A 14170-nucleotide genomic window follows, 5' to 3' on the forward strand; every position below is an offset into this window, starting at 1 on the left:
AGCACTCAGATGCCTTTGCTCAATTCCTGTGCTCCTCTCTCAGCCCTGAGACCATTTCACAGCAAAATATTCCTCTATTCTGTTCCTGCAAAATAGGTGGCAAAATATGCATTGCCACCAGGGTAAGCAGCGACAACCACAAGCGCAAACACAATTTGTTTTTTTCTCTCTTGGATGAAAACATGTCATGGACCACTTACTCAAGCTAAATACTTTTCAGTAATGCCCATTTTTAAAGCTCATGTTTTAACTAGATCAATGTTGAGGCCACCCAAGTTACCAGCTAATGTCACTGTCACTTCCAGCACTCCCTAATCGGTCCCACCCTGAGCAGGCAACAATCAATCTGTTCTTCATTGATTAAACATAATATTTTACCAGCTTCTTGTCCAAAGGCCTTCAAGACCCTTGCTTCCCAAAGAGGAGGGAGAAAACACAGCATCCTTTTGTGGCTATTCAAGGGCTTGGAGTAAAATTTTCCATCAGGGAAGGCCCATGGCGCTATCACTCAGCCAATGCATGTTCTGAGCAGTGCCCCCGCTCTGCTGGGAGCGGGGTCAGGCTCTGGGGCTGCTCCAGCGTTTTTTCCCACAAGTTCAGCCCGTGCATGAGTCCTGCCCCAGCCCAAAAGCCTTTGCTGAGATGCCTTTGACAGAGGGAGTGAGCTGATCTGCCGACACGGGGCTGTCCCAGCAGATAAAATAAATATTTAGCTGGAGAACATCTAACAGTTTTCAAAGAGCCCGGGATGGCCCAGCGTGTTTAGACTGTGTGCATAGCAAAGGCTGCTGCTGTCTTTAATCATTTTCTTATGTATTCCATGCTTTTATCTGGAGTTCTTCACAGTCCTCTACAGGGAGGTTTGTCCCGTTCATCTCTGCATCACAGATAAGGGAATGGGGGTGCAGCCAGCGAGGGCTGGGCTCGGGGTGCTGGGGGTGCCATGTTTGGAGCTGCCCTTCTTTGTGTTCCCCCTCCAAGGCCAGAGCTCCTCCAACAAGATGCCATGAGAAGTGTTTTCCATGTTTTCCTGCTGGTGGTGGCCCTTGTGGCTGGTGCCACTTGTGCCCATGTCTCAGCAGCAGTCCCTGTATCCCACTGTGCCCCTTGTCCCTGGATGCAGCCAGGAGATGGGTTTGCAAGGTGGCTCTGAATTGCAGATAAAAAGCAATATGTTGCTTTCTGTCTCTTCTCTCTCAGCTTTATTTATTTATTACTTCATTTCACAGATGTTTTAATATAAAGTAATTAGTCCTGAGGGTAGCGTTAAGCCAAGAGCAAATTAGGCTGTAACACAATGTCTCCCCTGCCTGGGTGCTCTGTGTTTTGGGAGCCTGGCAGGCAAGGCTGCTGCCTGGACTCTGCCTGAGCTCTGTAACCAGGAGCATCCCGAGGGGGTGCAGTGTTCTGTGGGCAGGATGGGGCCCAGGGAGTTCTGCTTGGAGCAAGCTGCTGCTGGTGGGAGGTGTCCAAGGGAACCTGCCCCCATCCCAGCCTCCCTTCAGCTCCCACCATGGCTGAAGGGGAGCCAGCTGAGTCCTGAGGCAAGAAATGAAGCATGGTTTTCTCTGGAAGCTGTGTGGGCTTCAATGGGAGCCTGACCCAGTGTCTTATAAACTAATTTTTTTTAAAGAATTCCTTTTGAATTAACACATTGGCTTTCTCAGTTCAAATGCATATTTCCCTTGCCCCACAATTTCTCCCATACAACATTCTTTTGAATCAGATTTTCACAGAAACTTTCACTGAAAACAGCAACCTAGCAACCTCAGAAATATCCAGCCCAGCCGATACATCCCTATGGAAAAACTGTGCCAAACTGATGGGTCATTCTCAGATGCGGCTGCCTGAGCAGGAGCTGGCCCCAGACTGGGGAAGGAGCATCCCCACACATCCCCAGACATAGCCCTGAAGTTACACCCCTGTGTAACTGTATAAAACACCCAGTCGTGTTTTATAGATCACCCTGCTTCTCCCTATTTCCCTGTGTAGCCACAGAGGGAATCTCTGCAGAGGATGGGAAGTGTAAATCCACATTTTATATCAGAAAGCAAAGTATACCTTCATGTCCTGGGAACCTCATCATGCCTGACTTTGCCAGCCCCCTCCATCTTCCAGCTCCATGGATCTAGGGGACTTGGGTCACATCCCAGGCTGGGCTACAAGGCACTTGAACCCTTTCAGAACCATCTTTTCACAAACTAAACTAATTTTTCAGGCCTTGCCTTCTTAACGCCACCAGCTTTCCAAGAAATTTTTAATCCTGTAAAATTCACCCAAATCCCATAATCCCTCATGGAAACAAAGGCTGGAATGATTATTTTTTGCTAAAAGGTTGGCAGGCTTCCAGCTTTCTGAAATGCAGCTCTGCCGAAAGAAAAATCTTTTGTGGGCAAAATCATGTACTGGTGGTTTTGGAAAGACAAGTTAAAATAAGGCATTTCAGGAAAAACAAAAGGCCTTTAAAAATAGTCTTGAAGCTATCTTACCCCAGGTCTGGAAGAGGAAGGGTCCCACTTATTTTTTATCTGCTTTCCCCCCTGCCCACTGAAAGAGGAAGGGGCAGGTGGTTTATTTTTAGGATCCTGTTCCTGCTGCAGATGCAGAAAAAGCCATTTTTCCCATAGCTGGCTGGAGCTTTGTGTGCTGAGACAGCTGTGGGAACCTCTGTCTGCCCCAGCTATGAGAAAATCAGGCTTGGAGGGGGTTTTGGAGACCAGGAAATTATTTGTGGGTGGCCAAATGAGGGTTGGGGTAGCTCAGCACTATCAAGGCAGTCATCAGGGGCTTTCTTGCAGGGAGGTCTGCAAAGATTAAATGGGTGCTGCTGCAGCACCTCATCAGCAAAGGGCCTTTGAGTCTCTCCTCTCCTTTTGGAGTGGTGGGAGCAGGGTAAGAGCAGCACCCCACCCTGTGCCACCACCACAAGCTGCCCTTGGGGAAGGGGCTCACATTCCTGAGCTGCTCGTCAGCTCTGGGAAGCATGGATGGGCAGGGGGTATCTCACTCCCTGATGCCACTGCTCTTCCCAAACCCATCATAATCTCCTGGGAGTGCAAGGACCAGTGCTGCACAAAGCCCTCAGGATGTGGGTGCACAGTAGCTTTAGAGAGGCAGGAGGGTGTTGTAGGTTTTTCTCCTTCCCTGCCATTCCTGATACATGATTTACCTCTGCTGCTGCCAGATGTGGAAATGTCTGGGTGAGCATGGCTGCCAATACCCCAAACCCTGTGCCCAAGTGGCAGGGGCCAGGTAAGAGGGTGTCACTTGCAAGGTGAAGCACAGCATCATTTGGGACACCCCTGCAATGACTTCTGTCCTCTCTCAGTTCCCTAACAGCTTTTTGCAATTCCCCAGTCTACTTTCTCCTTTACCATCCTAAACAACTCTCCATCCTGAAGCAATCCCTTCATTGACCACCACATCCAGCCCATGACACATGGCTGCAGCAAACTCCCTTCCTGGAGAAACACCCCCTCTGCTTCTCAGCTTTCATCTCCAGTGGGAGGACTTGGATTTTCTTGGCAACTTTTGTGCCTCTGTAGAGGCCAGTGGCAATATGGGACAGTTCACCCCTGCCTGTGCTTTTGGTGCCCTTCAGGTTTGTGAAACAGGATTTCCCTTTGCAAAAGCCCTGTCAACTCTCCCCAGATAATTAATTGCATTCTTTGATACAGCTTCTGGTCATGTGGCCAGTACAGAAACGAGGTACAGACACCAAGAAAAGTCCTGAAGGCATTTTTCAATGTCCTGTGGAAAAGCAGTGCAGCTGCCCCAGTCCAGGGGCTGTTTGCAGTGCTCTTGCTGGGAGGATACAAAACCCTCCCATGCATTGACTGCTGCACAGCCTCACAGCAGCTCCTCACCTTGCCTGGACCCCTTAATCCCCATGCCAGTGGATTTAATACCCCTGTATTAAAGAAGGCAGCTTATGGAGAGGCTGCTGGGAATTTATTAGCTGGGCTCTTGGGAGGCAGAGCCAATAAAATAGAAACTTAATGAGCAGCATGCTGGTCAAAGGAGTTTAAATAATACCTAGCAATCTACATCCTCCAACTCCTCACCTCCAAGGCTGATCATCAGTGGAAGCAGCTACATCCATGAGATCCCAGCAAGGGACCAGAGTCACTCTGGAACCCTGGGCATGGGTGAGGTGGGAGCCAGGACAGTTGTTTTAGATGATTTACAGAGTTAGTGGCAGAGTGGTAGAATTAGCTGATTTATTTGAAAATTTAAAAAAAACCACACCAGAATGATGAGAAGAATTGCATTACAATGCTTTTGGTTTTTGCTAAATGTAAACAACAGCTCGTGTTATTTTAGAATTTAGTTTTGTTAATAATACTGCAGGATGCACTGACAGCACCTTCCTGGTGCAAAGACTTTCCAGACACCTGTGAGGCACCACCAACTCTCAATCAGGCACAGGAAGGAAAGGCAGTGGTCCAAAAATTCAGTCAATCCAGTTTTAGGCTTCCTAATCCCAACTCATAAGTGGCGAAACCACATGAGAAGGCACTGATCCAGGATGAACTTGCTCTACCGGTTCAATTTTTCTTTTTTTTTTTTTAAAAACAGGTTTCCTTTGAAGCATCAGGCTTCACCCCAGATCAGGTACCAGCTCATCTGTACATCTAACCTCCTTCCAGAGAGGCCACAAACCCTCCCCAGTGAGAGACATCCAGCCAGCCCAGGCTGAGCACAGCTCAGGGAAAGGCAACACATTTGTGTCAGAAATCTCCAGTCACTCCCCCTGCCCCCCTGAACATCAAACAGCAGAGCTGGCACTGCAAAGGCAGATATCAAATTGTAGTATCTGTTCCTGTCATGCTGAAGAGAAGCAGGAAAGGAGCAGTGGCTGCCTGCAGGAGATCTGCTGACAGCACCAGGGCTTGAGGATGCTCAGCACCAATGGCCAAGGGAATGACAGACATCCCACTGCTCCCCTGGAACCCCAGGGACAGTTCACTTGGATCTGCACTTCAAAGAAAGGGAGATACCAAGGGAAAAACAAGAACAACTGTGTGTGCAAGCCTGCTGGGTGCCTGTTGGCAGGAGAAGAGAGCCACAGCCCAGGCTTCACAAAGGTGCACAGGGCTGCTCAGGACCTTTTCCTGAACTTTTCCAGGGTAAAATCCAAGGAATTCAAGACAGGGTTGTGAGTAGCTGATCCGAGGGAAGGTGGGAGCAGGACACATTTGCAGATGCAAGACATCTGCATTTGGAATGGGGAATAGGAGAGAAGTGCACAAGGAAATGGATACAGGAAGGAAGGGCCAGCACATGCCCAATTCTTTTTTCTCCCTTTCAAGTATCAGCCACGAAGTGCCAGAGGTCTCAGGCCACTGTGCCTGATGGACCTCGGGATTCTGATGCTTCCAGTGGTCTCTTCCAGTGTCTCCATGCGACTAATCCCAGCCGAACAGCAAAGATCAAGCACGTCAGTGCCAGCAGAACAACTGGGGAAAAAACATAGAGGCATGTTAGGGCATAAAAAAAGACAGTGCCTCTTGTCATACTTCAGCTCCTAGAACAAGGGTATTCAGGGAAAGAGAATAAAAACCACAATCGCCTGTACAGGATCCATTAGCCCCAGAGTTGTATCTCTCAGAGTTTTATTGCTATGCAGTGAAACTTGCCCAATGCTTCCAGGTCAAGGAATGTCTAAAAAGGGGGAGGCTTCCTGGACACAGGAGTTAAAATACATTACATTAACAAAATATTCCAAGAATAGTTGAACTATATAAAGAAACATGTACTAGTTTGGGAAAAGCACATTCTCGTCCTACCAGCCAAACCAGCTGAACCACTAAGAATGAAGTTTTGCTGGTAAGAAATACCTACTGCAGGAGCAGAGCTGCCTGCCAGAGACCATGCACACCTCCACATTCCTTGTGGCCACAACCATCAGGAGACCTCCAACCTCCAGTGCTCCCATGGCTGTGGCAGGCAAGCTTTGCCAAGTCCTGCTGGGTGCTTTCACATGGCCAGGCTCCAGCTGCACTTAGAGCCAAGGGAACTGTTCTGGAGCAGCTCCAATGGTGGTTCCAGTCCAGAATTTAGCTTTGGCCATTGGTATGTGGCAGTGGGAAGGCTGAAGGGTGGGAACATGCTCCCTTCTGCTGACCCCGTGGTGGGAATAGGCATCCCAAACCATTTCAGCAGGATTCAGAGTTCACACAGCTCAGTGCCTTTCATGCCAGCACAAAACTGCTCATAATGGTACAGCTTCTGCCAGACTGTGATTGTACAGAATTTGGACAGCTTAAGCCCATTTACTACGGATGACTACACTCAACTCTGCTACAGTGGCTGGCAGCAACCAGATAATCCCAGGAAAACTTGTTAAGGCTAGCCTGGGCTCTGCATAGGAGAGGAGCATGTGAAGCCCTCTGTGGGTCAGAAGCTCATGCACTGCTCCAATATGCCCAAAAATACAGGGCAAATGGAAGTCCACAGCCCTCATCCCAGCCCTGCTTTTCCTTTCCTGCCCCATGTCAGATGGAGCTGCTGGAGCAGCCAAGTGGGTGATGGAGCACTGCAGGACAAACATATTGCACTGGGAAGTGAACTTGAGACAGCACAAGCTTTGGGTTCAGCCCCGAGGCTCATGGGCAATGATTTCTGCTCTGCTCTTCTCTTAGCAAAACAAATACCTTCAATTGTGTCCCTAGTTCTGCTTTGAACAAATAATGCTTTTCAAGTGGCAAGTCTCTGCCCTCAATGCAGAGGGAGATGTGAAGTGTTTACAGGCCCTCTTTTGCAGGAGTTGGGAAGATTCACCTATAAAAACGTCGTTGGTCAGTGCGGATGAGAACGAGCCGCTCCTGCACGCGCTGCCGGTCAGAGCTGCTATCACCACTGGGTACACTGTGAGGTTATAGCGGACGTACTTGTCAAGAAAGTAGTTTTCTAGATAAAACCTGGGAAGAAAAAGAGTGACCAGAATAAGAATTTTCTCTGTGTTTTGTTATCCATTCCCTAGGAAAAGAATTAGACAGAGAATGAGGGGTTTTGTGGGCCAGCTGTGACAAGAGTCCAAAATTTTTCATTTACTAATATTCAAAAAGTTAATAAATAATTTATTTAAGGTAACTTCAGGGAAAAATAAAGCCACGTTCCATATGGTTTCTGTATCACACCTTCAGATGTAAACCTAAGGCAGGCTGGGCTCATGCAAGTCACAAAAACACGTTCCTGGCCCACAATACTTATTGGCACTGCTGAGATCAAGGGATAAAAGCTCTGCCCAGACTCCCAGTTCATCTGCCATGAATTATAACAGAGGCCTTTGTACTCGGTGTTGAGAGAGGGACAAGTGATGAGTGAATTGGAACAGCTGGTCACCACTGGTGAGAGGTGGAGGGGGTTTCTGAGGCTCGGTGGGGACCCGTGGGGTTGCTTACCATATCACCAGGCTTAGAGCCAGGATGCTCAGGGAAGCAGTGGTTGCTTTCTCATTGGGCACGTTCCACTTGTAGATCAGCACGACAGCGAAGTTCAGCAGCGTGGCGATGCTGGTCCATGTCAGGTACAGGGCCAGCCCATTCTGCACCTGCCACACAGCACAGCAAGGGACAGGAGTGACACACTCTGTTTGTCTTTGGTGACCCCTAGGCCCCGGTGACGTTAAGCCAGACTCCTGGACCCAGCTGCAGGAAAAGTCCCTCAACACAGAGAAAAGGTGAAGCCTTGGAGTCCCGAGGGGCTCCAGAGATCCAGCCCAGCTATGTGTCACTCTGGTGTCTCAGGAAGTGCCAAGAACAAAGCCCATTCACAGTTTGTGCCAAGAGATGAAGATGCCTTTCCAGAAGGTTTGCTAAGAACTTTTCTGTTCAGGGCAGAAATCTTTCCTTAGCTATGTTCTGCCACTGGACCTTTCACTCTTGATACCTCCAGCACTGCACAACAACAAAGGTTGTTTTTATTTCCCATTTACCCACAGCACAGCTTCTCAAAAGCCACGTACCAGAATGCGGATGAGCCAGAGCTCAGCCCTGTGAGCCTTCACAAACCACGAGGAATGGATGCTCAAGGCTCGGTGGGAAACATAAAGGGAGGCACACGTGGTAAAAGAGAGGACTGCCAGGAACACCAGGGCTGGAAGGAGGTATCTAGGACAAAGAACACGAACACACACAATAGACATCACATTTTTCTCAGTGGTGTCACAATGCCCTAATTTGTAGCTTTAGTGTTTGGCCTTTACTGGCTCTAAGTCGATCAGCCTTTAATAAAGGTAATCACTACACATAGCCCTCATTTTGATGTATTGCTGTTGCTCTTTTACTCTGTTAATCATGAAGTTGTTTTCCTGACTCCAAGTGATTTCTTCACCTCTTGACAGTGGTGCTCTCATAAGCCCTTAATGTGACCATCATGATGGAAACCATCCAAGGCAAGGAGCTTAACTCTGTTAATAAAGAGAGGCACGGCTCCTGTCTTACGTGTGCAGGTAAAAATGTAGAACAGCAGCTTTGAGGAGATCTTAGACTTCAATGACCAATCTGTTTCATGGGCAAGATGACAACATAATGCAAGCCCCCCAAACTTTTATGAAGGCTACATTTTGGCAAAGCCTGGCATGGAGTTTTGCAGGCATGATTAAGTGTTCACACACAAAGTTAAAAAAACATAGAGGAAAAAGACAGTACTGGGGTGATCCTATCAAGAGTGTTAAAAAGTATTTGTAACAAAAGACAACTTACTCTCGGTCCCACAGAAAGAGCCATCCAACATTGAGGCAGTTATTCAGACACCATGCCACATAAAAAGGTGTTGGCAGCAAGTCTGGCTTTATGAAGACATATCCAAGTTCATTCCTGCCAGGGAAAAGTGGGTATGGAGAGAGGAAAACAATGCCTGCATTGACCAAACAAACCTTTCTGGCTTCATTTTCCTTATATTAGGAGGCACTTTATATTGGAATTAAACATTTTGGCTTAAATCTGACTATTTCTCATCTGTGTCCTTCTCTGATACAATGCAGAAATACCTGTGGCTTTTCCTGTCAGGCAGTTCTTGATCTCATTACCCCAGGAAAAGTTTCCAATCCAGTTCAACAAACCAGGGAGACCCCAGTGCTGGTTGCTCGATCTCTAACAGAAAGTAAACTCAAAGCATTAGCTCTGTAATCCATTAATTTTGCCCTTTGGATTCTCAGCCTCTAGCAGTGGGTAAGTACTGGGTAAATCTGTCAGGTACTGGGTAAATCTGTCAGATTCCCTGAATCACTGGAAATGAAGCCTCATAGAGGAGTTTACACACTTTGATGCCTGTCCGCTCTCTAGAGGAGTTCATGCACACCTGCAAACTGCTTCCCAGCTTTGGATGCTGGACATAAGAGATGCTGCAGCCACAGAGCTTCAACATGCCAGGTCAAGATAGATGGCAGTGGGTTTGCTCTTGCTAGAAACCCCTGAAAGGAAGGTAAGAGACTGAGCTACACCAAAAGGGAAGAGTCACTGTCCCTGCTCATTTATGCCATAAAGAGTAAATAGGGAAAATACCTTCGACAGATCCCTGACAGGGCGTAGAGGAGCCAGGCGAGCTGCCAGGCGTAGATGACGTTCCAGATGAGGAAAGTCCAGCCAGCTGGTGTGAAATCAGTGCTGTACTTGGCAGAGATGTTTCCAGGGGTTGTCCTGAACACACCTGTGGAATGTTATTGCAGGCAAAAGTGTTATTGCATCCAGAGGATGGGAAAAGACTGCTGATTTTCCTTAACCTTCAATATTCCTCCCTGCCTCAGTGGGTTCAAGGATGATGAGAGCATGCCCTTGGTGCAAACCAGTCAGGTGCTGCAGTTGGTTTAGACATCCATTATGGGATCACTGCCCCTTACTGTGAACACCGTGCACCTGCCCTCTTAGACAGAGCCAGAAAAAGCAGCTGTCTGTGTAATCCAGAGGATGGCATGATGGCATTTCCTGGCAGATTCAGCCAGGTAGCGTTCAGTGCAGCACCACTGTCATCTACAAACCCACAGCAGCATCCTGAACATCTTCCACCAGGGATACAAGGTGTGCAAAGACTGCCTTTAAACCACCATCAGATCCAGGTTCAGCAGGGACATTATCTGGATTCCAAGGGACTGGTTTGGCTGTAAACCTGGAGGATGCACCAGCTACTTCCACCTTTCACAGAACAAGGTGTATTTGGAGAGCTGATGAGGCAGCAAACACATCTATCCCATCTAAGCCACCTTGTATCATTGCATGATATAAAGCATGAAACCCACCTCTGAATGAAGAAAATTTGCTTTCATTACCTTTGAAAGTCCCAGTGGCATTTCCAGCATTCATTATCACCATGACCATGAAAGTAGCCAGAGACAGAAACATCACCAAAATCTTCAACTTGTGTAGAGCATCCATCTTACTCTGAAACACATTAGAGATATCCTTATCCTTAGGCTTATCCTAAAGGAAGCCTGGATTTGTTCCACATCCCAGAGACTGTTTTAGAAATAACGTAGTAAATTCACAAATTTTAACTGCCAACTTTTATTTGTGGAGTTTTCATTAGAACTAAAAAGGCCTTTGCATGGGCTAGGAGCATCTCGCTTTGACAAGATCTTGTGAGGTTGCAGAATGGAAATGGGAAGCTTTGGGAGAGCCACCTGCTCTGCCACCCTCCATTGCAAGAGCTGTAACTTGGGTTTGCCTAAGGTTTTCACAAAGGCCTAAATAATTAGCCCACAAAATTAGCTTATCTGGCATCACTGTTTTACTGAAGCAAACAGGCTCATCAATTTTGCCCACTCTATGAAGCAAATATGAAAATGTTGAAGTCTTCACTTAGCAGCCAAGTGCCTTTTAGTTCAACAAAACTTCTCACATTTACCTCTCTAATCCTATAACTCTGACAAATTAACTTCCTTTCATGGTGCTATTACCTCCTCATCTACTGGCTGCAAATAAGCTTTAACTGCTTTAGCATGTCTCAAGAACTTTATAGACTATAAAATCCACATTCTACAGTTTTTCAAAGTTAGTCAGTAGTGACTTGAGCTTTCCCAAGAGATTTCCATTAGTCCAGCATTTATTCTATGCCAGAAAAGTTTAATGCCACCTCTAAGAGTAAGCACATACACACCCAGCTATAGGCAACAGCTTTATTTCTCCTCACAGCTCAGCACTTGAGCTGCTTTCTCTCTACAGTGGCACTTCAATGCTTTCCAGGGTTGGCAGAAGTAACAACTGAATTGTTTCTCATTACTCAGACTTGAACAATAAATTCCAGTTCCCACTTCAGTGAATTGTTTTATAGTTCCAGTCTTTGTTCACAGAACAGGCTGCATCCAGACACGTCACAAGGAAGTGGGAAGGGAGATTCTGTTTTCTGTGAATCTACACAAGTTTTTCCCCTTTTCAGTCCTATCTTAACAGAAAAACACCCTTTTAAAATAAAAAAATTAAAATCTTCTGTGGAAGAATGCAATATGTGAAATCCCAATTAGATTGATGTCAATAAAATTGCGGAACAACATGCCGTCTTCAAAAGATACACTGGATTAGCAAATTTTGAAAAGAAAAATCCACCATTGTACTATGGTGTTATACTATTGTGTTGTACTATTATAGATATTGTTTCTGACTCAGGAAATAACTGACATGCAGATTTCTGAAAGCCATGAAAACGTAGAAGAAAAACATCCCTGTACATTTGTCAACGATCAAGGAAAGAATATAAGAACAGGACATTTTCCTGCTCCAGTACATGGGACTAGCTCGTCCTGTGACCTCCCTGACAGGCTAAAACTCTGACCTCCCATAGTTCAGCATCACGTTTCTTTTTCATTAGCATATTTTGAAGAACCTTGATTGCACAGCTTCAGAGAAACCCGTGTTTGCTTACAGAAGTCCAGGAGGAAAGCCTTATTAAACAGGTCAATAGTTTCACTAGTGTCTCTCACCTCCTGCCTCCCTCTAACTTACTGCTTGCAATAAATGTCTGCAACATTTCCTGCCTGCAGTCTCCAGTCACAAACACCCATTAAAAGAATCAGAAATATTACTCACAGGAATCCACACAGGCTTTATGGCAGCGTTTTACAGCTGTGGTTCAGCTACAAGCAGCGCTGGGGAGTCTCCGCCTCCGAACCCTATCTAAAGAGATTTCATACAACTCTCAGCAGATTAATGATCACTTGTTATTATTAAAAGAAAAATAAAAACTCACAGAAGTTAGACATACTTTCTGTCTGTGTGCTGCTGCAGCCACCAATTGGCTAAAGCCTCCCAAAAACAAGCACTTATGCAAGAGAAATGTGATTACTTAACCAAAGCCTTTTATAAGAGCCAGACATTTCGTATAACATTGCACTTTCCCAACTTGTTGGCAGACAGTAGCTAATGAGTGCATGCTCTGGGCTCCTGCCTGCTTTGTCCTTCCTCATCCCTGCCAGGGGGAGGGAAACTGAGCACTTAATGTGAAATACTGCACCTCAAAATCTTAGTGCTCCGGAGCGGGAAATGCTGGCAGGGGGTGCTGGAGAAACAGACTGGATTTGAGGTTTGGGCAAGATGGAGATAAAAATGGTTTGAACTGGAAGGGAGCTGAGAGATCATGGGGCTCCAACAACCCCCCTGCCATGGGCAGGGACACCCCTCACTAGACCAGGTTACTCAAAGCCCCATCCAGCTGGCCTTAAACATTTCCAGAGATGAACACACATATATAATACACAGAACCAGAGAAAAGTTTAGGTTGGAAAAGAACTCTAAAATCCAGTCTGACCATAAAAAACACAGATCCATAGTCTGGATCCTGTGAGTATCTTCAGATCTTCCGACAGCCCCAGATGGAGATTGGGTCACGAGTAAATTTTCATTCTTTGATATAGGAAAGGCTCCTGCCCTGCAGTGCAAGCCCACCCCACAGAAGCAGTGCAACCCATGCAAGCTGATCACTCTCCACCTGCACCCCTGTCTGCTACAGAACCACAATCTCACCACATCCACTCCTTTCATTTTATATTTCTGCTTGCTTCCTCTCAAATTTAAACTTTTATAGCCACCTTAAAATATTCTTCAGTATCAAAATGTTATTTACCTTGTGCAGCCACAGTGCTTACCAAGCAGACAGTCTGGCTGGCAACCGCCCCATGTGAAATATAAAGGCAATGAATTAACTAGCAACTATCTTCACCCTTTGGAAACAACATCATGGGGCCGGGAATCAATCCAGCTGGAGCTTCCTTGGCCATTGAGATGGGGTGGAAAGCCCAAGTGAACATGGGTTTGTCAGCTGTGGGAAGTGCAGGGCAGCCAGCCAGCCCTGTTGCTGTCTGTTTGTCTGTGTAGGTGGGAGGTCCACCCTTTGGAGGCATTCTGAGGTCCACCCTTTGGAGGTATTCTGATGTGGAAACCAGTGGTTTAAGTATGATTATTTCTTATTAGCCAGACAACATGTTGTGTCCTATACATGGATTAAAAACAAGAGCTGCTTGTGCATAGCATGTTCCTTGAAGAAAACAGAGGCCTGAGCTCACAGCATGGTGCCATTGGCATTTTTCTCTCCTTTTTTCACTTTGTGAACCCCCCAGATATGTACACAGTAACTCTGCCCATGTCCTAGAAACTGCCTTCAAGTCACAAGGTTATAAGCACTTGTTGCAGCAAGCATGGGCTGAAGTACAAGTAGAATCATTACAAACACTGTATGGCCTTTCCCTCCAGCAGATTGAAATCTTTTTCTACACTGGAGCATGTCTTATTTATGGCCCTCTATGCACATCTAGTGTGTATAGGCATATATATGTCTTCATCATCAGATGGTCCAAATAACCTCGGCATGTTGTCAGACTTTACATTTTCATCCAACAAATGAGTGGCCTAAAATTCCTCACTGAACACAGGCCATTTTATCAAACATGTGCCTGTTAGGCGCAGCAGGTCAGCCAGGTCCATGCTGACCTAAATCTAGGGAAAGTTCTGCATGCAGGAAACACTGGACAAGTGCAAGAACCAAAATTCACCCACGTGCCCCCCACACACACCTTGCTGCCCCATGTTCTTGCTGGTTATTCCAGAATGCATCTCTTGTGGCACTGAGACCAGTGGAAGCAATGCCACCACAGTGGTGGCCTTGTCCTCTGGCCACACTCTGTAACCCAGGCACAAACTTAAAGCCCACATTCTGGGTTTCAGAAGGTTTTGGGTTTTTT

The 14170-nt window shown here is 46.5% G+C and overlaps 1 protein-coding gene across 1 annotated transcript; it reads right to left on the reverse strand.

Moving 5' to 3' along the window:
• Positions 1–4203: 4203 nt before the first annotated feature.
• On the reverse strand, positions 4204–12237 carry LOC131081731 (uncharacterized). The gene is made up of 9 exons (XM_058021000.1): positions 12199–12237; positions 12024–12110; positions 10271–10382; positions 9510–9654; positions 8709–8822; positions 7970–8114; positions 7407–7555; positions 6784–6923; positions 4204–5459 (listed from the first exon to the last, which is right to left on the reverse strand). Exons 3-9 carry the CDS (start codon positions 10374–10376, stop codon positions 5338–5340), a joined length of 921 nt encoding a protein of 306 aa, XP_057876983.1. The 5' UTR covers positions 10377–10382; positions 12024–12110; positions 12199–12237; the 3' UTR covers positions 4204–5337.
• Positions 12238–14170: the final 1933 nt, after the last annotated feature.

The sequence above is a fragment of the Melospiza georgiana genome, chromosome 3 (genome assembly GCF_028018845.1).
Source record: "Melospiza georgiana isolate bMelGeo1 chromosome 3, bMelGeo1.pri, whole genome shotgun sequence".
NCBI classification, from domain to species: Eukaryota; Metazoa; Chordata; class Aves; order Passeriformes; family Passerellidae; genus Melospiza; species Melospiza georgiana.

What these genes read in the sequence shown, in the direction of transcription:
- LOC131081731 (XM_058021000.1), bottom strand. Translation starts at nt 10,376, where the DNA reads ATGGATGCTCTACACAAGTTGAAGATTTTGGTGATGTTTCTGTCTCTG. An exon ending in CTCTTTCTGTGGGACCGAGA is followed by an intron (nt 8,115 to 8,708) that starts GTAAGTTGTCTT and finishes TCTTTGTCCTAG; the next exon opens with ATACCTCCTTCCAGCCCTGG. An exon ending in TCTGGCTCATCCGCATTCTG is followed by an intron (nt 7,556 to 7,969) that starts GTACGTGGCTTT and finishes GCTGTGTGGCAG; the next exon opens with GTGCAGAATGGGCTGGCCCT.